General features: G+C 39.7%; 1 protein-coding gene across 5 annotated transcripts in view; it reads left to right on the forward strand.

Moving 5' to 3' along the window:
- Positions 1–24,675, forward strand: part of AGAP1 (ArfGAP with GTPase domain, ankyrin repeat and PH domain 1) — a 382,459-nt gene that overhangs the window by 12,896 nt on the left and 344,888 nt on the right. The window contains exon 1 of one of the 5 annotated variants that reach the window (XM_027796719.2): positions 16,678–16,941. The exons of the other annotated variants lie outside the window; for them this stretch is intronic. Within the exon in view, the coding sequence (XP_027652520.2) occupies positions 16,839–16,941 (103 nt within the window). The 5' untranslated portion in view covers positions 16,678–16,838. Of the gene's footprint in view, positions 1–16,677; positions 16,942–24,675 lie in introns of those variants that run through there. 5 annotated transcript variants of the gene reach the window in all.

Here is a 24,675-nt window from a genome sequence, read left to right on the forward strand (position 1 = left end):
GTAGGCTCTGAATATGAAGAAAATCTATAGCTGCAGCCTATAGCGCATGCGGGACTTTGCTATAGTCATTTATCACTTTCCTATGGTAATTCTGTTACTTGAACAAGAATCTGTAGGTTCACCCTTGGAGTTGAGTAAATGAAAGCAGGAAGGAATAGAAACAAGCTGTGGAAAGCTATTCCTGTACCCTGTGGCAACTCATCTGTTTAGTCCTGTTTCATTACTGTTCTCATGCAAAATAAGATTCTAATTTTAACCTGCATTAATTAAGCTTCAAAAATATGTCACCGCTATGAGATTGTGGCATTTAACAGCATCCAGATGTTTTAACAATACATTAGTTTATGGATGGATGCATGGATCTTGCTATTGACTTATCTTGGAAAAAATAGATTTGAGTAGGGTGGGGCTGACCGAAAGGGCACAGCTTGCTTGAGGGAAAAGAATTGCTGAATTAATGGGTGTGTAACCTCAGAGGGGAGTGAATGATGTGCGTTAATCATATAGGTAGCAGTGCACAGGCTAGATGCACAAATACTTACAGCAGACATCTGCCTTTATAACTGTTTAATGCGTTTTAAAGCTAGTATTTTAGCTGAAGTCAGGAGACCTACGTGACTTCTAAAAAGACAGTACTTCTCTGGGAATATTTTGCTTACTGGAACATCTCGCTTCCTGCATAATGGAGTCAATTCAGTTAGAGGCTTGCTGGTTTGATTTATGATGCTAATTGATGTGGTAGTTGATGTGAACTGCATGTACTAATTGCTCACTTGCCAATCCTCTCCAAATTATCTGACAAAAAGCTTTCAAAATGCAGCATTACATGTTTTGTTTTGTTTTTTTAAAACTGGTGGGCATACAAACATAAACAACTGGGGGCCTCCGTTTTGCTTGTAAGTGCTAATCTAAGTACTGGTCCATTTTAGTCACTGCGTAATGTTACAGGGAAGCTTCAGTGGCTTCAATGTAGACTCATTGTTCTGTGTGGTGTTTAAACAACATCTGAAAAACATATTATTCTAGAGCATGCTTTTTCTCCCCACCCCCCCTTTAAGCTGGAACATTGCCAGTATTTATATGGTAAAGGTGGAATATGTATGCTACTTGCCTGTGCAGTTTTAGTCAATGAAAGATATGATGCAGTGTGTTACTGCATACATGCAGAAACTGCAGTGGGTAAAACATAAGGAAAAAAAACCTGGGGATAATTCCTGAATTGGTATTGAGATAATAAGGGTATGTTGATTGTGATTCTGGTAAAAGAAATGTCCATTAAATATTTTACTTAGTGTGCAAACCAGTTGACTGTCATGTAAGCTGGAAAGCTTCTGTATTTCTGGGCTGATAGGGAAATCTTAACATTAGATTATGGAATGCTATAGTCTAAAGAGATTACTATTTCTTAAATAAGTAAAGACCTGTTGGAGAAGCAGTGCGTAATAGCTGATTCTTCAGTTCAGAGATGTACAGGCTGCTGTCTGTGTGAATGGGGTAGCTGGGCAGGTTCTCTTTGCTTCTGTAACATGGTTAAATTGGGTGTTTGACAAAATGAACATTAATCTATCCTGAGCTTAGTATTTCTGGGTGATTTAGACACTTTAATGAAGTTTTCTAATTTGAGACTTGCTGTGGGAGCAAGCCACTGAGCACTGAAATGAGACTACAGACAGCTGAAAGAAACTAGTCACTTAGGACGAGGGAAAAAAGGCATTTAAATGCTGGTATGTGACTGTAACTTGAATGTAGGCTGTCAATAGTAAGAGGCAAAATACCCTCATGACCTAAAAAGTACATGTATGTCCCTTTAGGGATTACTTGATGTTAGGCAATGATATGCTATTAAAATTAAAGCTCACATATCTATCCCTTCATTTGCTAACTAGGCCAGTCCAGTAGTTTTTTAAAAACTCTGTAGATAAATGGGGAAAATAAATTTTGTCAGGATTTGTGGAGAGCAAGGTAGCCTAATGGTGGTGTTTCAAGATTATTTTTTTCTTTTTAAATTGGTATGTAATTAAGGTGGCTGTCTCAGGCTGAGCCAGCTACCTGCTCAAAAATTGAGTACAAATGTCATCATCTTGGAAGAAAGCAACACTAAAGCAAGTCATTTTAGAAGTTGTCTGGTGTTCCTTAATTTCAGTGGAAGGTTCTGTCAGAGGAACCTCCGTTACTGTGCAACGTTGATACGTTTCACCTGGATTGTCTGACGTTCTGCAGCTGGTTTTGTGTAGTTTACATAATATTTCTCTACTCAGCAGATGGGAATATTGCTTACTAGGCAAGTGGTGATATTTGATAAAAGCTGTTCAGTGATGACACATTAGATGAATCTGGATAAATAGATTAAATTACAAATGGGATTCGATGTTTTTAAATCAATATCAATCAGGCTATAATATATAAAAACCAACCAAACCCAACTTGCTACAAACAGCGATGAACATAGCTGTATAATCAATGTTCTTCCTGACTTGTTTATTTTCGTTTAGTTATACTTAATAATACGCAGTAGGTGGCTCCAGATGCCGTTGTACTTGCTGTGGTAGATCAGAGGTACTCAATCTAGTTTATTCCACGAATTACTTCAAAAGATTTGGAGACAGCTTAACAAGAGAACAAAACAGAAGCGCTATTTCTGTGACTGTTGTAAGGTGTTAGTGAAAGCAGTGCCTTCAAAAAGCCACTTCTTGCCCATTGCCTGTGTGTCGGTTGTAAATAGACTTTGTGTATGAATATTGGAGCTGGCATGGAACTAGTAAGCTTGGATGTGAGTGTTAATGCTGCTGCAGAGGTCTCAGTGTGGATTGTAGGACTCCTTAAGGGATGGTTAATGTGTTGATGTTGCTGCTGTCAGTGTTGCTAGCACCTAAGCTAACTAGAGTGAAGCTGGCTCTGTAAAGAAAGTACTGTAGGTATAAATGCGATGAATTTTGCGATGCTTTTTCCTGTAAATTCTGGAACAGTTCTGCTTTGAAAAACAGTAACGTGGTTATGAACTGTGTCTATTCCCTCGCTATCAGTCTCTTATTTGCCTCTGTTAAGAAAAAGGCTGTTAATAGCTGGGTATGTTGGCAGAGAGCGAGGTTATTTATTGACCTCAGGGGAGCATATTCCCTGGACAGTGATTAAGATACATGTTTTGCTGGGGATACGGCATGGAGAAAACTAGAGGATGCCAGAAATAACCGCTGCTATGTTGTGACTCTTTGTCTAGTTGGGTTGATTTCTGCTAGCCACATTGTGGTGTTTGGTGGGTCTCCTGTGACTGTCACATCTGGATTGAGAAAACCTTTTATCTGTGTGCGTAACAGGCACTTGTTGAAACATTGAAGTATAAAAGGCCAAAATAAAGAATGAGCGCAGTGGGCTTAAACTTGAAGATACATGGTTTAAATTTCCATAAAGCTCTGAAAAAGCAGCAGGGATGGCAACATGATAACACCGATTATGAACTATCTTTCAGATTATTGTAGTACCACCACTCTGTACAGACTCAAATAAACCACAGTGATAGTTAGGCCATTTGGCTAATTATACCCCAGTCTTTTAAAGTGTGACATAAATAATGAGTCTTTGAAGATAGCCTGGTAAGCATCCTGAAAATGCTGACCCTGTAATCATGATAGTGGCTCGTTTGCTGGCATCCAAAGTGGCTTTTGTGTTGGATGCTGTGGCCAGGCTACTGTGTGAGTGCTGCTACATCACATGAGTGATCTGAAAGCCCGTTCTGTGGGTGCTGCTGGTCCTGGAACTAGGATCAGTTGCTAAGACAGTTCCTATATGGATGTGGTTGTCTTGAGCACAAAAAAAAAAGAGAAAACAAATGGAATTTGAATACATGGGAAATGTGTATGAGAAAGATGTATCAGGTTTAATCTCCTCCTTGGAAAGGTGGACAAATAGAATCCTTTGATGCTGGTGAAAAATGTGAGATGCAAAATCATCGCCTGGGGAGAGAGTGCAGGATGTATTTTTTTGACCATAACAGCTTGAAGGTAATTCCTATGAAGCTGTAAAAATTGATTTTAATGGTCAAGATAGCTGTGTACACATGGGATAGTGGTTTCCTAACTTGAAAGAATTGTATTTTTTTTTTCTTAGTGTTTGCCTCTGAGCAGAACAAACAGGCCATGGAAATGTAGGTGATGGCTGGGATATAGAGTCTTCAGCGTATGTTGGGTTTACTCTAGCAAGCTTCTTGGGTGGTTGCAGGCAGTTGCCTTTTGGACATAAAAAGAAGCAAAGTTTTCAAAATACTTGAAGACCAGCAGCTGTTCCTGGGAGACTTTGAAGTATAAACTAAAAAGACAACACTTAAGAAAATTCTGAAGGCTTCTGGATTACCACTTTAATCTACTTGGATGCTGTGAAAGGCTTTGACACTAGAACTGGTTCTACTGGTCTCTGTGACTGCCAACTTTAAGATGGACTTACGTGTTTAGATACTTGCTCATTATGATAAAGTATGTATATCTGATTTAAAAGCAAAGATGATTAACTACAAGTAGGCTATGGCACTTGTCTAATTTGCATCTTCTGTCTACTTGCCAGGAAATGTATGAATTTGCAGTCAACTTTAAAGTATTTAAAAATGAAAAGTAGTGTAAGAATTTCCTGAAAAGAACAGTGAAAGTAAATCAAGTTGCTTTTAATTATGTTGCATTCAAGTGAAATGTGATGGGGGGGGTGTTTGTAAAAAAGGAGTATGTGAAGTACCTTGCTAATGACAAATTATGATGTAAGAATGAAATAATTGTGATACAAAATCAAATCTACTTCTCATCCTATTTAGTGACACAAATTAGCCCAGATTGGATGATTTCAGTGGGAGTGAAGTAGTAACTGCAAGTTTCTTTGGTGTGTTGAATGACAGAACTGACCAAGTCTGGTTTTCTGTAGCGCTGTCCTCCTACAGAGCATCACTGTAAAGATGCCCGTGATCCCGTGCTGTTTGTCATTCTTGCCTGCATCCTTCTGCAAGCCAAACTGCTGGCAGAGGGAGGCAGCGTATGCTGCAGCGGCATCCCAGCTACCTGCGTGTCAGCAGGCGCGTGTGTGCTGGTGCCAAGGTGTGCGTGCGGAGCCGTGGGCAGCCAGCCGAGGCGAGCGTGTGCACGGGCAATCTGTGCTTCTAGCTGCAAGGCTAGTTTAAGCATTCTTCTGTATACCCTTCCAGGCATTTTTTTCTCAAGGCTTCTTCTGCTGTTAAATCAAGCCGAAACTGAGTAAAACCCTCAAAATTTCCAAGTGGGGGAGAGGATTTTTTTGTGTGTTTATGCATGAGGTTTACTGTAACGTCGTGCTTTTCATCCAGTGGCTAAACTGACTTGCATAAAAAGAACCAAACCATTCTGACTTATGCTGTGTGTCTGCTCTTCAGGAGGTGAAAGCTTTATGTCAAGAAAAGGATACCACATTTGCTGCCATGTTGTAGCGTGTGGCTGATTACTGATCTTACGGAAACATTGTATTGAGCAGATGAGGCCTGATTAATAATGAATAAAGTTGCTGCAGTACTGAGTGTCTTTTGGGGGGGGGGGGGGGAAGTAAAAAATTCAATTAGGCTTTTAAAATTTTTCTTTAAAAACCCCACAGGGTAAATCCTCTAGGTTAGTCAAGTTTGTAAGCTGAGCGTTATATTTCTGTACTCTTCTGTGGCTGAGAATTATTAGAACTTCTGTTCAACTTGATTTCCAAATGATGTGCTACTTGATTCCCAGTTCAGACTTAGCTGAAAATAGTACCAGGAATGTCAAAGGCTTTTGGTAAAGAGAAACAACAAAGTACACACTTGCTAAAAACAGGTGTACATCTTCAGGGTCTTGTGAGAGCATAGCTTATGAGCAGGTGAGCCTGTAATGATTTATTTGCTGTTGCTAAAAGAGGAGGATCTTTGCAACCCACCAGCAACTTTTTGTAGCCCTTCAGAAACCAGTGTAAAAGCCTAGTGTAAACACAAGGAATTGTTTTACTAGGGTGGCAAGCCCACTAAACTTGTTTAAGGCTCAGATGAGCTTCAGAGCCGTTACGGGAATGGGTGTGGGCTTGTGCTGCAAGGTCTGGGACGGCTTGTTAGGGTGTCAGAGGGCTGTTGGCTCTGTTCAGTGGATTGTTGGCCTGCACCTAAACCTTGTTTTTCCTTAAGCAACAGGGGCAAGGTAGCATAGTGCTGCACAGAAGCTGTTGCAGCTGAACTGATGAGTAGGCTGTAAAATAGCTTTCAGGCTCTCATGAACTTGAACCCATTTCTCTGGGAGGTATATGCATGTTCCCTTTATCTGCAACCAATCATAGTATGTTGAACCTGAGCTGCTTGTATAATAGGCATCTGAAGGTTTTAATTAATGTTGCTAAAAGGCTATTACGCATTGTCCTTATGACTGTTTTTAATTTACTATGTGCAAATTAAAATACCGTTAGAGTTGTATTGCGTGCAAGTCATGCAGCTAAATGCGGTATTTGTTTCATCAAGAAGAAATTTATCATAGAAAAAAGTGCTGAAAGATGATGCGACGTGGTCTGTTTGTGCTGGCTAGATGTTCAGAACCTTGAGCTGAGCCCAGCTGGCATAGCTGCAGTTACTGCTAACTTGAGTGTGGCTTTCATAAGTACCTGTTGATGCCTGCAGATATTCAGGAAAGGAAATCTTGTCTTAAGTACTTCTAAGCCATAATCATTCTAATTTCTTGATGGGCCTTGACTATCCACAGCTGTTTCTTCTTTGGAGGATGATCAAGTTGTTTGTTAGGGACCTGTGAATTGGGAATGGGCACCCTTAAGACAAAGGGGTGCTTGCTGCAGACTCGACACCCACCACTACAGTGAAGAATGACGGATTTCTGAAACTTGGTAAGTATGTACTGTGTCCTAGGCTTGAATGAAATGGGAAGCACGTTCCTAAAATCGTATTCTTGACTTAATGCTAGCGCTGCTCGGTGTTGACTACTTTGTATGGTATGATGTTTTAATTAACAGGCGACTGTGGTAGTTGATGTTGAGATAATTGCAGTATTTATGGGAACAACTGTTGGCCAAAGCGTTTAATTAAGTTTTGTACTGGACAGTTGATGTTTTCTGGAAGATGCTTATTTAGGCTGAAGTGAGTGCTTGAGTACCAAGTGGATTTGACTATGCCTCCTTGCACTCAGTCCCTCTTTCCCTTGTCTGTTTGTACTACCAAATTGGACTGATCTGATCTGTAACTGCTGCCTTCTGTCGGTGGCTGTGGAAGATCCAGTGCTGTATGTAGAAAAGAGAATTCTGCCTGGATATGCTTTCCATGGAAACATATGTTGGGAAATTTCATTGAACGAAAAAAATCTTAACAGGCCAGCTTAGATCAGCCTTCTCATGTTGTTAAAATGCTTCCTTTTTTCTAGCTAACTTGATATTGAAGTGTTTTGGTAGTCTGATAACTTACGACTGTAGATAAGTTGTGGTTAAGAGCAATGAGCCTGTTCAAAACATAGATCTCGAGCTTTTAAGAAATGTGGTATTGTATTTCAGTGAATAACACGAGATTTATGTTCTCAGGCTTTCGATAAAAGTTAAATTTGTATCATAGGTCACTATGCTTTAGCAAAAGATTCTCAATACTGCTGAACAAACGCCCATATATTTTTACTTTTATTTTTAAGGTAATGAAGCTGTCTCTCTACCTTGGATTTGTTGCAAATATAAAGTCCTGAAAGGAAGGAAAATACAGGGGATGATACTGCCTAGGAAATAAACATCCAGTTATCAAAGCAGTAGCACTGCAGAAGACTGGTGATCACTGTATGTGCTAGGATGGATGTTGGAGGGAAACAAATCCAGTTTGTATGAATTTTTTTAAGTGGCTGTTTCAGTTAAGGGTAACTACGGTTGCAGGCCATAAGTAAAGATAATCATCCTCTAGAACATGGATTTGGCTGCTTTTGTGAAATATATGGTGCTGAAATATATGGCGCTTAGCAACTTTAAGCCTTAAGTGCTTGTGAACAGAATGCACAGTCCATAGGATGGTAGGGTAGGTCAGCGAGTTTTCTTTGCTGTTCTGCGTGCAATAAAGCTAGGAATGCTTGGAAGTTTAATTTACCTTATTTCCCAAATATTCAGTATTTGGGTCATCTATTGAGATTTTTATTTGTAAAAGTGCTTGGTGGAGATAAATGATACAGCTAACTGTGGTACGTCTGCCACGAATACTCTATTGTGCTGCATTTCTGTGAAGTCCTTCTCCATCTCTTTGTTCTGGCTGTGACCTTCCTAAAACCTGAGGTTACTACGTTCATACTATAAAACTCAGTCAGCTCATAGCACAGAAACGTTGTGATGGTGGAAGAGTTGTAAATTTTGAACAAAGTTCTCTGTATCGCCAAATAGAAGGTAATCCAGTTTCAAATTCCTGTGTTGCTGTTGGACATTCACAGTATGCAAACAGGAGGAGATTGCCTCTTACAGAGCTTGTGTTGTTTGGAATGTGATGGACATCTAAGACAAATCTGTTGATGTGATTTACTGACTTTTCTCCCAGGTAGCTGTAGAGGAATTATAGAGGAATGAAGCTGGGTTAATTAGCGTTGATAATATACAGCTGTGGGCTGGCTTCAGGGGCGGTGGGCTGGCTGATGTGGATAACGTGCAGCTGTGGCTGGTTCCTGCTAAGTAGTTAAATAGCTCTAAGGGGTACAGAAGAGGAGCCCTGGATGAAGAGATGTGGAAGAAGCAGATGGAGGAGAGGGAGTGCCCTGGATGTAGGAGAGAGGAGAAGCAGGGCGGGCTGGCCTGAAGAGGATGAAGAAATAGCACAGACAGTAAATGAACTTTTGAAGCCTTGTAACTGGCTACTTTAGATAGTGCTGCGACAGGTAGCTATTAGTTAGGTTGTATAAAGTTTTTTTGAGACCCTGTGTGGGTGTACTGGCTTTAAAAACAGATTTGAAGATGGGCCCAAAACTTGCAGAAGGTACTGATTTGGATTTTCTAGCTTTTATTGGTATTTTTTGCCTAATACCATCTGGAAGTGGTAAAGTGACTTGGAGGGATGAGTAGAACACCATGTCTGCTGCTTTGACAAACTGTATTATGAAAGTGTTGATGAAGTAACTTTGTCAATTTGTGCATTTTTACTGATGAGCATTTTTAGTCTAGTACTATTTCTGAGCAGTTCAGTAAAGAACTCTTATCTATTAAGTTTAAGTATCTCTCAGATGAATCTTAAGTTCTAGGTGAGGCTTAATGAGAGCACATTCTGTCTTGCTGCTAGGGAGTGTTGGCTACCTTAAAATGCATGCTAGTAACTGCTTCTGCTAATTTTAGAACGTGTTCTTGAAATGCTGGTAATAGCTACATACTTAATCAAATAGAAAGTAAAGGGACTTTTCACTCCCTGGAAGATGTGTAAAAAAATAAATAAATATATATATATACACACACATATGCATTGTATTATGCAGAGGTTCTGTTATGGTTGATGCTCAGGAATTCTTGACTGACTTGCACTCAGGTTTTGGTTCAGTTTCAAGTAACTGCACGGGCTGGGCAAACTTCAAGCAATGTAGTTGTGCCTGATGTATCTTAAATACAAGTGCTAATCTTGTGGGACAAGGGTTCAGCATGTCAAAAGTCAACTCCTGTGTTAGCATCCAGATGAAAATGTAGCAGGAATTAGTACAAGTGCAGATGTCCGGGAAGTTGAACCACCTTACTGAAAGCTTATTTCAGTTCACAATAACTTGTTCTGTTTACCCCCAAAAAATTTGGACTTTGTCATGAACAACAGTGTGAAGAATTATGATGGCAGGTTGCTACTGGGAAAATAATGTTTTGTTTGAAAAAAATTCTTGCTTGGGTTATGGCACTGCTAGTTTTTTGTGTAACCTGGCTAGAACAACTGTTGCCTGTATTACAAAGCTTCACAACTTTGCAGAAGGTTTGCTTGATTTTCTGGGTAGCAGCTCAGGTTTTTTGTGACATTTAGAGTGCAACTGTTGTCTTTTTTTTTTTTTTTTTGAATGGAGGCTTGTTTCAGTCTGGCAGGGAATGGAAAAGGATTGATGTAAAGAGCAGAGCCACTGATAATGCACCTAGGTAATTTGAAAGGGTGAGAATGAGAACTAGACAGGGTGTTAGGTAAAAGACTGACGCGGTGGTTTTTGAGAGTGTTTGGGTTTCTTTTATTTCTGTTAAATCTGCTAGTTGGAGATGTCACCAGAAGGAACCTCGGTACTGCTATCCCACAGTGGATGAACGGCTGTGCATTCAGTGTTTGATCTTGCTGTCGAAGGTCAAGAACAGCTCGGTGACACAAAAACAGGGGACTGTCTCCTCCAGCGTGTGCATCTGCATGGTGTTGGTGACAGGAGGCCCTTGAACCAGGCACATAAAGCGGTCACCCCCGGCGTACTGGGCTCATCTAAAGCCGTTGCTTGAAGGCGATTCAGGTCTCTGATGACCACAGATACCGTAGTTAGTTTTTTATATGGGCTTATTGGTCTCCAGTGCTTCTTGGTGAATGGCTTCCGAGTTTTGATTGTCCTGATAATTGTGCCATCTTCTGTTTGCAGCAGCCGTAGCCGGCTCCCGGTGCTGTGCCTGTTACATCTGCGCTGTTTGCCGGGGGGGGTAATGGCTAAAGGACTCGCCTCTATCTGTAGACTGAATGTGAAAGCCTTTATTAAAACCAAACAAACAACAAAACCTAAACCAAACCACAAACTGTCAGCTGGTTTTCAAAGGTTTTCTTTGAAATGGGGGAAATGCTCATAACCTTTATCTTGCGTGCCAGAAAAGTACCTGAAAGAGGGGCTTTCTGCCTGTGTGGGGACTAGCAGTGGGGTACTTGTGCGACTTCCAGGAAGCCTTGGAAATAGGATCATTTTCCTAATGGCATGAGCTGAAGCATAAATGTTTTTCCTCGTTTAAATGTGATCTGAGTGGCAGCCTGAGATCTGTGAGGAGATGGTAGGTATGGCAGAGTGCTGCTTCTCTCAGCTGTGGGCACCTGCCTGTGGTAATTATTTGTCAAACAACCTAAGGTAACCTTTTTCTCAAATTACCTAGAAAGAAATACTAACTGTTCAGAATACATGTATATATTTTTTTATTCCTTTCTGTCTAGTAGAACAGGCGATTATCACCAGGTTGTTGGTAAATAGACAGACTGTGTGTATTGAATGCCTGACTGATCAAAAGCTTGATCCTGTAATCACTTGCAGTGATTATCTTTACAAACAAATCTGCAAAATGCTACATTATGTCCTAGAAATATTTAGCAAGCTAGTAGGTCTGATCCTTGTTTGTCAACAGAAAGAGAAGTGTTTTCTGGTGGAGGTGTTTCATTCAGGACTGGAACTCTGGCTCAGTTTGATTTGTTTATGGGCTTAGCAAGATGAATAGGATGAAATATTCAACAGGGAGAGTCATTTATCAGCTGAACTACAACACTACAGGTGTTCAGCAGGCTTTATCATTCAAAGCCCTAAGCTGGACACCTTCAGAACCTTCTTTAGAATCTAAACAGGGGTGCCTGTGGACCCTGATCTGTATGCAGATCAGAGACAGCCATCAGTCTTTGCTGCTGACTGCTACTTTGAGCTAATTTTTATTTCATCAGGTTTTGTGGATCTGCGGAATTCTTTTGCTGTTGAGTCATGTCTGAGATCAGTTGTGACTGAGTATCTTGGGGAAGGCTTTAACCAAAACAATGATAGATTTTTAGGACTTTGTTAGATGCTTACCTGGCTGTAACCATTGCAAGGTAGTAACTGCAATGATAAATACTGCAATGCAACTGGATCTTTGTGCATTCTCTGAGCAGCTGTTAATGAGAAGTAATTAGATTTCTGGAAAAAGGGTGAAGAGCAAGCTATTGTGGCTGAGTAGGAAGAAAAGGATTTTGACTTTGGCCTAGTAACTGTGCAGTGGAAAAACTGTGAGCAACTTGAGTGAAATTTAAAAAAGTCAAGATTCCAGGAAAGTCCTGTATTACTATAACTGAGACTTATCTTGGTTTTATTTGTTTGTTTTTATCAGGAATGATGGAATCAGGCTTGTAATTATTAAACCTTTGCCTAAGAGCAATAAGAATTACTATGGAGGAATGCCAGATGTTTGGTTTTAAACATGGGTAAATACAATTTAAGAAAGAAACCAAGGGGCTGATACTCAACTCTGAATTTTTCAACTTATGCTTAGTATTAAGGGGAATACACTAGCAGATGAAAAGATTGTCAATAAGAATTTCACTTATTTTAAGACTTGGCTATAAGAGTGTGCTATCTTTTGCTTTGTTACAGATATTGATTTGGTGATGATGAAGGTCGTTGTTTGAAGATGTTTGCTTTTTTATGTACATGTTGGCTGTGGTGGGTGGGTGTTTTTTTTTATCTGAAAAATCAGGCAGTGGCCTAAGTTAAAAAATGTGAAGGGACTCTGGCTTGCTGTCCATACGGTAATTTTCCTTTCCTGTCTGTGAGTCTCCCTGTTGTGCTGAAGGAACTGAGTGCCACTGCCTTATTGATTATGCTTCCTTCTTAGAAGAACCTTCTAATGAGTTCTTTGTAACCAGAAAACTGAACTGTAAGGTGGGTGGATGTCCAGGCTAATACATTCAGAAAGGTGCTTTGGTTTTGTATGGAGGGAGAAAAGTGAGGTGCATCTGCGGCCACACTTCTCAGCTCAGGAGTTTATTGTGAGAGATCAATTATTGAAGGCAAATTTTCTTAGTGCATTGCCTAGCGCTGTGCTAGTAGAAAAGGTGGTGATCAGCATGAGTTGAGTGATGGGTAGGGAAAAAATGCAGGAAACGTCTTCAACTGCTAGGAATTGTTGCTGTGAACAGTAGGTTTCGGTGGGGGGTGGATTCAGTTCAGCAGCTCAACTTAACTTAAATTGAACAACCCAGTTGAATTCAGGCTTTGCATATCCTCTCATGTCTTCGCTGTCCCTTGCTTTTATTGGTGGACTTTCATTCCACATTGAAGATGTCAGGAAAGTAGTCCAGTGTCTTATCCATAAATGAATTTTGTTACAGGGGAATTCCCTGTGTTACATTGGGATAAGCATTTTGAGGCATGGGCTGTGGCAGCTGGAGTTGGCTGTGCCAAGTGTAACATGGACCGATTAACCAAATAGAATAATTTAATTTCAAAACCCTTTCTCTGGCAAATTCCTGAATTTTGAATTTCAGTGGTCTTTGGAAATGGTGTATATTGTAGTTTGTAATAATCTAGATGTGCCTCACTGGGCTTGTTATCATATTAAAACAACAGAATGACATCAACTACTTCTTCAATATCTCTTTATTAATGTTGGGGGGTGAATTTTTTTTGACAGGCTGCTTTGAGTGAGGCATGCTCTGGCAGGCAATGTTAAAAATAGAGCTATTCTAGCACCTAAGTCTTAGCATAACAATTGCTGATGGATGAAAACTGTTGAAATACTGACTTGAAGCCTAAGCCAGGGTGGCGAGGAAAGGGTCTTTAGAAAAAGCTGAATTGTAGCTGCCGTAGACTTTCCATGGTAACTACTGTACTGAGTGTGCTTGTAAAAGCTTGCTTGCAAGCGTTAGCATGATTACTAACATTGGGAGTTGACCCCACATCAATAAGAATGCTTGTTTTTTGGAAAAAAATAATTAAAAAAGGCAAAATCATACAATTTTGGAATAAAACACAAGGAGATAACACAAGGAGATAGCTATCTACTACTCCTGTTAAGTAAGTACCAGAAGCTTCTAAAAGGTCATATTGCACCTTTGGTAGTAAAAAGATAAATATACAGAAAGTGTTGTACTAACTGTTTGCCTGAGACCCAATACTGATGCGGGTGGTGGTTCTCAGTTTGCTGAGTTTTGCCAGTGTAGTTAATTTAGGTCAAGATTAAAACCTGAAGTATTTTGAGGATAAACTGCTCAGTTCTTGACTCTGCATTTTGTGGTTTATCTCATGTTCAAGGCATCTGTGGGAACTGAGGATTGGAGTTGATGGCTGCAAATGCACTTGCAAAATAGATTTCCAAATGAGCCCATGGTTTAATTACAAACTCTACTTTGGGGTGTAAAACAGCGAAGTGTGGCTGCCTCTTTGCTTGAGCTGTGAGCCACCTGCCATTTGAGTAGTAGGAGCATAGCTGATGTCCAAAAAGAAGATGACTTAAAACTTGAAATAGTTGGTCCAAAATTGATTGTTACTACTTGTGTATGAAAAATGGAAAAGCAAGCTTTGCTGTAAGAATGAGGGATCTGTAGAAGAACTGCAGCTGCCTCTGAAGGATTAGCCTGGCAGGTTTTTTCCTGTAGCTTAGACAACCCCCTTGCTGCATCAACAAAAATTAGCAAATAACTGAAGCAGTTAGTATACAATGCTGAGTAACAGCTGAATTACATTTATCAGATGATAATAATAATGGAAAAGCCTTTTAAGCAATGGTTAGGACTTAATTCTAGTCAGTTGGCTAATAATGTAATGCTCTAAACAATCAGCTCTACAGTGATTCCAGCAAGTAGGAATTAACTTCCTTAACCGTTAACTTATGCTAAGAAATCACTATCCCTTACTTGGAAAGGCATAAGCGCTTTGCTTAATCTATATAACTGGGGGGGGGGGGGGGGGAAATTACAGAGTATTTAGGCCTAGGCTTCAGATAATTAGGAAACTGAATAAAATCCAAGGTGGTTGGTCATGACTGCTTAAAACATATTACGCAATACACTCATTATGTAATGCTTGCTAAAGGGTTGAAAATTAACCAAATGGTCATAATCTAAGAGTAAACTAAAAGTCCTAAAATGGGTGAAAACACAGCATTTTGAACACATTTCAGCTGGAAATAAATAGCAGCTTTGAGTCCTGGAGCCTCCTGACATGACACTTATCCTACAGAAACTGACAAGCCACACTCAAACCCTTAACACCAGCATAAGTAGAAACTGAATGAGAGGAGAAAGACTGAAGAACTGTATTCGGCTTATTTCCTTATCAAAGTTGGCTAATTCAGTTTAATTTATCTAACTGTAAAACTATTATAGGTGTCTTGTATTTCAAGCTTCAGAAGCTGAGGGAAAGCAATGAGTGTATTGCTCGGTGTATCTTTAAAACAATGTTGTAAATGGAGATTGTATGTCAAATGTAGCGTGCTATTGAGTAATGTTCATTATGTTGGAAAAGAATCTGTGGGGAGTTTGTAATCTGAGGAGTGAATAAACAGAAGGCTAAATTCTGTGGGATCTCAGCGTTCATTTTTTGGACTTAAGCAGGTTGATCATTTATTTACAATGACACGTAGGCTATAACAGAGGTCAAATCTTACTTTCTTGCCATGTAGTACGGAACTAGTTCTTAAAAGTACAACGCATGTGCTTTTTTAATGAAGCTGAAATTTGCATGAGAATCTTGCTAAGAAGTAGAAGGAGAAGGGAGTAAAAGGGACCTAGATTAAGGATTACTGTAAGAAATAATCAGAATATGGCTTCTGGTTTCGGTTATGTTGTGCCTCTCTAACACTTGCTGGTTAGTACTATGCCTTTGATCCTCTCTGTTCCACTTCAAGTTGTCTGAAGCACGTGTAGGAGTTGGGACTATAACTAGAAGGAAGTAGTGAAGAAGTTTTTTTCCACCTAGGAAAGACAAAGTACAGGTGGTAGAAGTGGAAACACCTGCAAATCAGAACATGAGTGAGCTTGGTCTAGGTTTTTTAGCCAAACCAATTAGTGGTGAATGTTAATGAAATATCCCCATAGCAGTTAGTATAGGTTGGCTGATCCATAGCTGGCCTCAGTGATGCTGCTGGCTTTATGCACCTGCTTGAGTATGCTGTTCATAAAATTGGAAGTTCTGGGTAGGCATGCCTGCTGGGGATTCAGACACCTGAGACTTTGCAAATACCGGTAGCTGTTCCAGGGAGAAAGAGGCTGTAATTACTCGAATGAAGCTTGACTGACAGGTGAACAAAAAGTACCTGTTTGGGGCTTATTGCCAAGTGTGGATTTGTACTTAAGCAGATACAATTACACGGACTTTGTACTGGGTTGTTGACAGATTGAATTTCTATGATAGCGCAAGGTAACAGTAGGTCAGTCTGAGTAAGGTTCCTAAGAATATATATTCACAGTTGTAGTGATAATCTGATTAATAGAAAACGGATTCAGTTCACAACAAATTGTTGGTGTTGGATAAAAAAGCATCGGTGCCAATTCTTGGTGACAATTATGTGTGAAATTGGTGTGAGGCCATCGATAATGGTCTTTCGCAGTAGGGCTGGTGAAATTTGAGAGGGGTCTGCATTTTTTTTAACATGCTTGGCTGCTTCTGGAGGCCTGAAATAGCCCCCTGAAGTCTGAAGTAGTGATGACTGATGTGAAACGTTGGGCTAAAAAAAAGGTGGACTTTTTTTTTTTACCCTGGTAACCAGGGTGAAGAACTAAATTGCTGTCAGGCAGCCTTTCACTAGAAGATAACAGTGCAATATTAAATCTGCCTGTCGCATTAAGTAAATAGGAGGTCTCATATGTGGGACTTGGTCAGTGGCGCTAGATACTGAGCGCACGGACTTCAATAGCAGCTGGTGTTCTATTTTCAGCAACCTCTTAGGAGCTGTGATCAGAAAGTGTTGATCTGCTAGCCTGTTAGGTCAGCCCGGCAGAGGGTGGTTATGCAGGCTGTTCCTTCACGGGCAAGACTGTGGGTGGAAACAGTGGTAACTGGGAATTCTAGTTATGCAAGAGGAAAAAAAAATACTGCCTGGTTTAAGGTAAAAGGAGCTGCGTATCTTTGGGTGAAGTTGCAACTCTCAGAGCTCCGTACTTCTCTGGCAGGTTCATTTAAAGTCTTGATGGTGTGTTTGAACCAGCATGTATGCGTAGAGGTAGGGCACAAGCTGACTTCTGCAACTCGCTTTGCTTGGGAAGGATGTTACTCGTTGGAAAGGAATTGGAAGAAGATGGCATTTCAAATCTAGGTATGATGTTGTTCAGCTTTCGGTGCCGTTTCTGTTCTGAAGATAATGTCTTTGAGCCAGTTTACTATTTAGAAACGGGCGTCTTAGGACTGATTTTTGAAGTAATGCGCTAATGAGGGATTGCTTGGGCACCGTAAGTTTGTCCTGACAGAATTATTCAGATGGGTACCTTGCAGCTGTATCTGAAAGAATTTGTCCTCTGTTGGTATTTAGCTAGTGCCACTGTGAAATGGAGGTATGCTTGGAAGAGATTTAATTTAAGAAAACACATTAAGTGTGCTGTTGGGTGGATACAGTAGCTCAATAAGTTGAAGTGATTCGTATGCATTCCTGATAATTAAGAGGCTCTATGCAGTGCATGTAGTTTTGTGTTAGTATTTATATTTTTGGCTCGTGGAAGTGATAACCTGAAGATGTGCCTGATGGGCAGTCTGGAGTTAGAGGCTTTCAGAAAAGCTTCAGTGGGACATAACTATTCTTTAAGATTGTGCAGAGAGCAATAGGTCTCTGTGAAGTCCTGGAAGCCTGGATAAGCACACTCACACTGTTACTAGTTATAAAGGAGCTCTGGACTGAAAAGCCTGGAGGAACAGACTAAGTCTCAGTTTAAAACATCTGAAGGAAGGTAATGGCTTGTAGAAGTGGGATGTTTGGAAACAGTTAATTTAATTAATTCATGTGTCCTCCTTGCTTGTCTGAAAAAAGCTTTTAGAAAGGACTGCAGACATCTGCAGTGCTTTTTAATATTTGATGGGCTTGTACAATGCTTGCTTCAGAAAATTCATGACCTGCTCTATTTCTGTGAGTATGATTTGTGGAGGGCACGAGTAAAAGAGGTTAGATCGATTCCTTATCTTCTTATCACAATATAGCTATTGAGAGACTAAACCTCCTGTTAGAGATATAAAATATTTTCTTCTCACATCTGTTAGCTCTGTATCAGTAGATAATTTTGAGGGATCTGAAACGGAATGGCATTCTCCCGGGATGCTTGTTTTGCTTATGTTGGGAAAGAATGCGTTGGTAAGGTAGGGAATTCACTGCCTGGTGCCGTTAGGATTCTTATTGCCAGAGAAGCTATTTTTTTAAAGCTTCAGAAAAAAATTTGAGTGCCACCTCAGCATGACTTCAATATATATAAAGACTTTCAACGCAGGTAGATGCAAGCAAAACAGAATACTGGGTCTGTAGCAGCCTTTAAAACATGATGCTTTCACTTTGAGAAAAAAATGAAAACATGAACTTGTTTTCGGTCTGTGGGTCTGGCAAGGTTCCTGCTTGACATGCTTACCTTTGCTTTCCTTAATCTCCAGCAAAGGGAAGTTTATTGATAGTTGATTTCCTCACGCAGCAAAAACTACTTAGAAAATAGCCGGACTTGTGTGGTCATAAAGAGCTATAGAAACCTACTGAAGTAATTTTTTGTGATAAAGTTTGGTAAAAGAAGAAAATACACCATCTACTGAAATGTTTCAAAAAGCAGTTTCTTCAAATAATTTTTTTTCTGAGTGAGAAAAATATGAAATCTGTGTGGTAAAATGCCCACTTTTCGAAGCTGTTTTGTTTGTACCCTATTTCAGGGTATCTTGTGTATCCTGTAGCCACAAGGTGCAGTAGAGTTTTAGTTGCAGGTCATGTAGATTTTTGCCTCTTCATGTGACCATGGTATTTGTGACTATGATCTGTAATGGTGGCAGCTTCTTCCCCGGGTAGAGCCAAGGTCAACACATGGTGTGCATCAGAATCTATTAAAGATCTTTTTTTGGGGGCGGGAGGTGGGGAATTCAGTGATTTATTCCCGCCCCCCCCCCCCCCCCCCCCCCCATACAGTCTGTCAGTATGTGACAGAGGTTATTCAAATTGTAAATGATGGCTTGAAAAGAAAAGAGCAATCAAATTGTGGCCTCTTGGAGGAAAAAAGAAATAATCTTCATTTAAGTGGTGCTGTCTGGCAGTTGGATCGCTTGTGGGACTAGATAGAGAAGTATTGGAAACCCTTGGTCTATACATGACCTACCTAGTTGAATTTAACTGTGAATGCTAAAAAATGTATGCTTTAAGGTTAGTGTGTTAGGAGAAAAGTATGTTAATGTACAGATAAAAATTTTCTGATGTACTTTAAGTATTTAACTTTTTTTTTCTCCTTCTTTTGGTATGTGTCGTATGTGTGCCCCCCCCCAGTTCAGTTCTGTGTATTCCAGTGATTCTGTCTCAAAGGGGTAATTTTTAAAAATGAGGTTTAGGAGGTTAAATAACTGTCAGTAGCAGAGTCTTGGTATTTGCAGTGAAGGGTTAAGTCCCTGATGTTACTTGTGTGGCTAAGCAACTCTTGAGTTAGTCCTGCATCCTTGTACTTTGTCATTATCTAGTTAGAAAAAACCAAAATGGAATACTCAGCTGGCAGAAATTCTCTGCTTGCAATGATGATTTCACTGTTCCCTATGCAGCAGAAGCAATCTCACAGTGATGGTAAAGTTTGAGCTTTATAGAAACCTTTTATCTGCACCTGTAAATGTACTGGCAATATTTAAGACTCGATAATGTCTGAAAATTTTTCTGAATGTTTGTTTGAATGTTTCCTTAAATTAGTGACTAGTAGCGAAGGTGTGATGTCACAAAGTTTGTTGTTAATGATGAATAAACTCCATCTATATGTCTAATGAAAAAATTTGATCTCTTTGCGTTGAAGATCTTAACTTTTCTTTTTTTTTTTTTCCTTTGAGGAATATCCATATTAAGAAATCCCATTTTCTGGGAGTTCAGATGAGCTGTAAGCCTCATGCATGTTGTTATCCCAGCAGCAACTGGTGGAAGTAAATGCTAGGGTAATGATCATGAACGGTGCTTGCTGTCTGCTGCAAGTTCTGATAATACACAAAATGTCATGTTTTTGCTTCGAGATGTCTTTTTGTGAAGCCAAAAATTTGCTATTTTTTTTTAAAAGCAGCAGCAGCAACAAAAAACCTGCTAAATAGATCAAAACACCCAACTGTTACCTTTTTCCCCTATTGGCAGTAAATCATTAATTAACTTCTGCACATTACTAGCTTAGCTGAGGTTTGGTACCAGTCAAAACAACATGTGTACCATTAGTAACACAAGAGGGGAAAAAAAAAACCCTAAAATCACTGATGCTCTAGTGCTGGTAGCAGTTCTTTGCTGGGTGCTTAGTAAATATAAATACGTGCTGATTCTACTTACTGTGTTTGGTAGTACAGCTACAAAATGTGATCCAAGATTAGCTTTTATGAAAGTCCCCAAGCTATGGGGCTGTAAGACTCTTGGTGTTCGTCTGCTTCTTGTCAGTATAGCTCTTGGCAGCATTGGTGTCTGCTCCTGTCCCGTAGCCTAGAGGTCTTAATAGTGAGTAAATTCAGCAACATCATTTAGGTGATGGGTAGAAACTTCAATTAAGGAGCTCTTGTAACTTCCAGAAGTTCATGTGCTAGGACCTGCATCAGTTAGGTAGAGTGGGTTTTTTTCATTTCTTTTCTCTTACGTAGGTGGCGGGTGCTTGCTAGAAAAGGATTTGACTGAGGCAACCCTAACATTTGGTCTCAAACGTAAGTGGTGAAGTTACGAATGAGCTGAGGTTTTTATGAACTCTGCTGTATCAAAGTAGTATTTTGGAGCTGTTAAAAGCATCCTGGCTCTGAAAGCGGAAAAGAGAAATTTTGATCAACTTGTGAATGCTTAGGCTATTCAGAATAATTGGAGCATTTCATTTTTGCAGGGACTACAGTGATTAATAGAAAGTATTTGTGTGCTGGGAACTGCAATAAACTAAAGGAGAAGGAGCTCTTTAATGAGAGAAAGAACATTCCAGTTTGTCAAAGTGTTTTCAATAAGCATCCATAAAATTTTGAAAAAATAAATTCTCATTGCTTGTGTGACTATAGATGACACTTGGCACTTATGGGTGGAGCATGATTTTTTACTGTCATTAGCAATATTCATAGTATTCTTCTTATAAGGAGATTGGCAAGTGAATGGTCATGCTGGATTGTTTTTCTTGAACTGGACAGTATTTATGGGAGTAGTGTCTCTTGGTAGAAGAGAGTAGCAAGATAAATATTGTGCTGTGGGCAGATATTCTTTAGTATGTTGTACCTGTGCAGAAGAGAAGACACAGGTGTTGTTCTTGATCTCTGAAGGTGAAATACTGATTCTCATTGTGAATAATCTCTTACGTGGGGAAGAATTACGTTAGTCTGAGAATCATTGCCTAAAGGTATTAACCACTGCCACTGTCAGGACCTGTAATGATGATGTGGTTAAGAAAGTGAACACAAGGGCTTATGCATCTATTTTCAGTTTAATTTTGTAGCCTTACCGTTCTAGTATCCTTAAGTATGCCCTCAGATAAGGATATGGCAAGTTTTTTAGCAGTAATCATTGGTACATTAGTAAATGCAGAATTGGTTTGTACACAAGGAACTATAATACTAATAATTCTGGTGACATTTGGAAGCAGAAATATGCTCAGATGAGTTCCTGTGGTATCAGTGTGGTGAAACTCAAAAGATAACTGGCAAGTGAAGTTGAAATCTTCCAGAAACATGGTATTGAAGAATGTAATTTGCTAATGGGTAACTGGGGGTAGGCATTCCATAAGTCATTATATTGGTTCTAGGCCTTGAAGGTCTTATTTTTTTGGCACGCTGTCTACCTGAGAACATGGCTCGATGGGAAGTACAATACTCTTTTCAATGTAGTTAGATTTCTCTAGTCAGAAGAGTGGGTAAACTATACAGCAGGCAAATAGATTTGTAAATAAGGTATGTGCTATGTATAAAGGAGGAAAAATCCATCTGAACTGTGATCATGAACTCCCAACAAGTTGAGTGTGCGCTTTTTTTTTTGGAGTGGGAATTTATGTGCTATAGGGACAATCTATATTGAAGAACCTCGAAGTCCATGCTTCAAATACTGTAAAGTAGCACTTCAGGTTACCCTGAGAATTTTTGGTAGTGAAGTCAGGTTTTAGTCAGAAAATTAAAGGAATAGTGCTTGAATAGGCAGTTCATGTTGACCTTTTCAGGCCCTGGTAGTGTGTTTATTGACCCAGCTGGGAGCTCATAGAGCTAGTGCTGATGGCATTGTGACAGCTGACCTAAATTGTATATGCTGAGTTTTGTGATAAAGTAATTCATATTTTTATGGTGAACTTGACTGGAGAAATTTATTTGATAGTAGTTGCTATATACCCTGTAGTGATGGTCAAAATGATTGCTAGCTATTACAGGCTTATGTTTTAAATTAACGATGACTGCCTCTTTGTCAAAAGTAGCGGAAGATGACTGCAATGTCAATACTTCAGTTTAGTAAATGAAGAACAACATACAATCTTGGTAGAGAAGGGGAGAATACAAGGTGATTTTTCAAATTAGTAAAAGCCTGTATTTATCGATATCTGACACAGTATTTATAGAACTGCTTAGATGATTATTGAAAGAGTGATGGTTGCAGGAGAAGCCCCAAGGGGGAAGTTCATTGGGATGGTATATTCTTTGTTCTCATTCATGTGGTGGGGAATGAGGCACCTCAGTACTTAAACCTTTGAGTACTGTTTGAAGTGGGGCAGATACTCCTTGTACCTATGTCCGAGATGCTGCTTATGCTAAAAATGAATAGTTCAGCAGGCGATCAATACATGATTGTAGGAATAATGACATATTTACTTTCTTAGAGTAAGATGAATTGAAAGCTTTTTTATTAACAAGCACTTGTCCTGCCTTCTATATTTTAAGTCTGTGTGGATGTTCTGCTGAAATCGGCTTCTGCGCAGGAAGCGCAGTTCTGGCATAACATCAGAGGGGGATCATGGAAATGCAAAACCAAGCTGTTTGATCTTGGTTCATGATCTTTCATTCCCTAAAAAAGCTGCCTAATTAGCCTTAAGGGACGGCTTATCCAGACATATTGGAAAAAATGTTAAACTTCATGTCCCCAGTTCTTGGTATTGATAAATTGGCATAAAAGGACAGTTAGTGTTTGGAGTTTCCTATTAGATTAGGGAGGATAGATCAGACCAGGGCTAATCCTCTAAACCAGCAGTAACGGTAGGAAATGAGTGCAGCCTCTCCATCTTCTGAGACAATTTTTGATCCTTTTTGTTTTTTGCCTACTTCTCGTTCTTGAAATTTTCCCTTTTTCTGAGTGGGTCTCCTAAATTGTGAAGTGAAATCTGCTTTTTCTTGTTATGCATACCTTAAAAATACTTTATTGGGTTTTAAAACTCAACACATGGGTAAAACCAGAAAATTTAAAGAAATAAGCCTGACTTACTATGTAAGTACTTGGTTCTTCATGGAAACTGGGCTAAAAACTTAAAAGATTCCAATACCTTGTCAGAATGCCAAGCATCATGTCCAAGCATCATCTCACATCCAGATCAATCCAAGTTCAATGTATTTCTTATGCTGTTACCAGCAAGCATTAGTTACACTGAGTGCCTTCACACATGGTTAGAAAAGGTGCCAATTCCAGACGATGGAAGGGTTTTCTTTTGGCCCAGGGGTTTCCCGTGGGCTTCGAGCAACGTGTGTTTTGCTTCACCCTGCCGCTTCGCTGTGTGCTGTCACAGCTAGCACCAGCTGGAATGGTGCTGTGCCGGTGTGTTGGCTCGCAACCTGAAGCTAGGCTTTTTTTCTTTTTTATAGGTTAAAGTTAGAGCTGATTTGATCAAGCATAGTGCCGTATGAACACGCTCATAGGCACAAGTTGGTTCTCGGGTGTAGGGGGTGTCAGGCATTGAGCAGCTAAAAAGAATAATCAGACTTCTAACAAAAGTGTGTTTTCCTTTAATTGCATCCAGCACATGGTCCAGTTCAAGCTCTTAGCGTTTGTCATGTTTTTTGGAATTACAAGTGAAATACTCAGTAAATGAATCCCACTAATAAGTTTTGCCTTTTTAAGCAAACCTTTTGTTTGTTTGTTTTTTAAACGCAAGCAGCGCAGCCTGTTAGTGTCAATGTTAGGAGAAAGAAACCTCTCAGGTGAATCCCAGGTTAAACCTGATTTGATAGCATTCAGATTTTCTCTTGTGTAGTTTTTGAAACTATTTTTCTACTATGGTAACGTTTCTCCTCTGCTCTCCAAATTGCAATAGGCTATTTAAAACCTAGCGGAGCTTTTTGCCATGGTTTTCCACAGTGCTTTTTTGGACGTTGTTTGCTCCTGAAGAGGCATCGCCATAGCAGCAGTCTCTTAAAGAATTTTGTAGCTCTGCTTGTGGATCAGTGAACAGTAAGTCTTGAAATGGATGGATCGGAGCATGTTTTGCTTCCTGAATTTCAAAGAACAACCGATGTTTTTAAATTTTTTATCGCGAGCTGAAAATATTTTGTGTTACTCCTGTCTTATGTGCATTGTTGTTTTGACTTTAGTGTGGAAGTTGTGTTGCGTGAAAAAAAGCTCATTCTGGAGTAGTTACGCTCACTGGAGTTTTATTTACAAACTTAATACGGTAAGTAAAGAATCAGAAATGCTTTAGAAGAGGTCTCATTTTTTAACTTAAATTCAGAGCATGAAACAACCAATACAGTCATTTCCTCCAAGTTAACAGTAGTGTTTCTACAGAACAGGTGCTGTGCTGGGATTGAAACATCACAGCAGTGTGCAGTGGTGCTGGCAGTGAGATAATTCACTGCTTACAAGAAGTTTTCTAATCGAATCCCTGATGGAAATTCTTCTCTCTGTAAGAAGAAAGAGGAAATGGAAATTTTCCGTTTA

The sequence above is a fragment of the Falco peregrinus genome, chromosome 8 (assembly GCF_023634155.1).
Source record: "Falco peregrinus isolate bFalPer1 chromosome 8, bFalPer1.pri, whole genome shotgun sequence".
In the NCBI taxonomy this organism is placed as follows: Eukaryota; Metazoa; Chordata; class Aves; order Falconiformes; family Falconidae; genus Falco; species Falco peregrinus.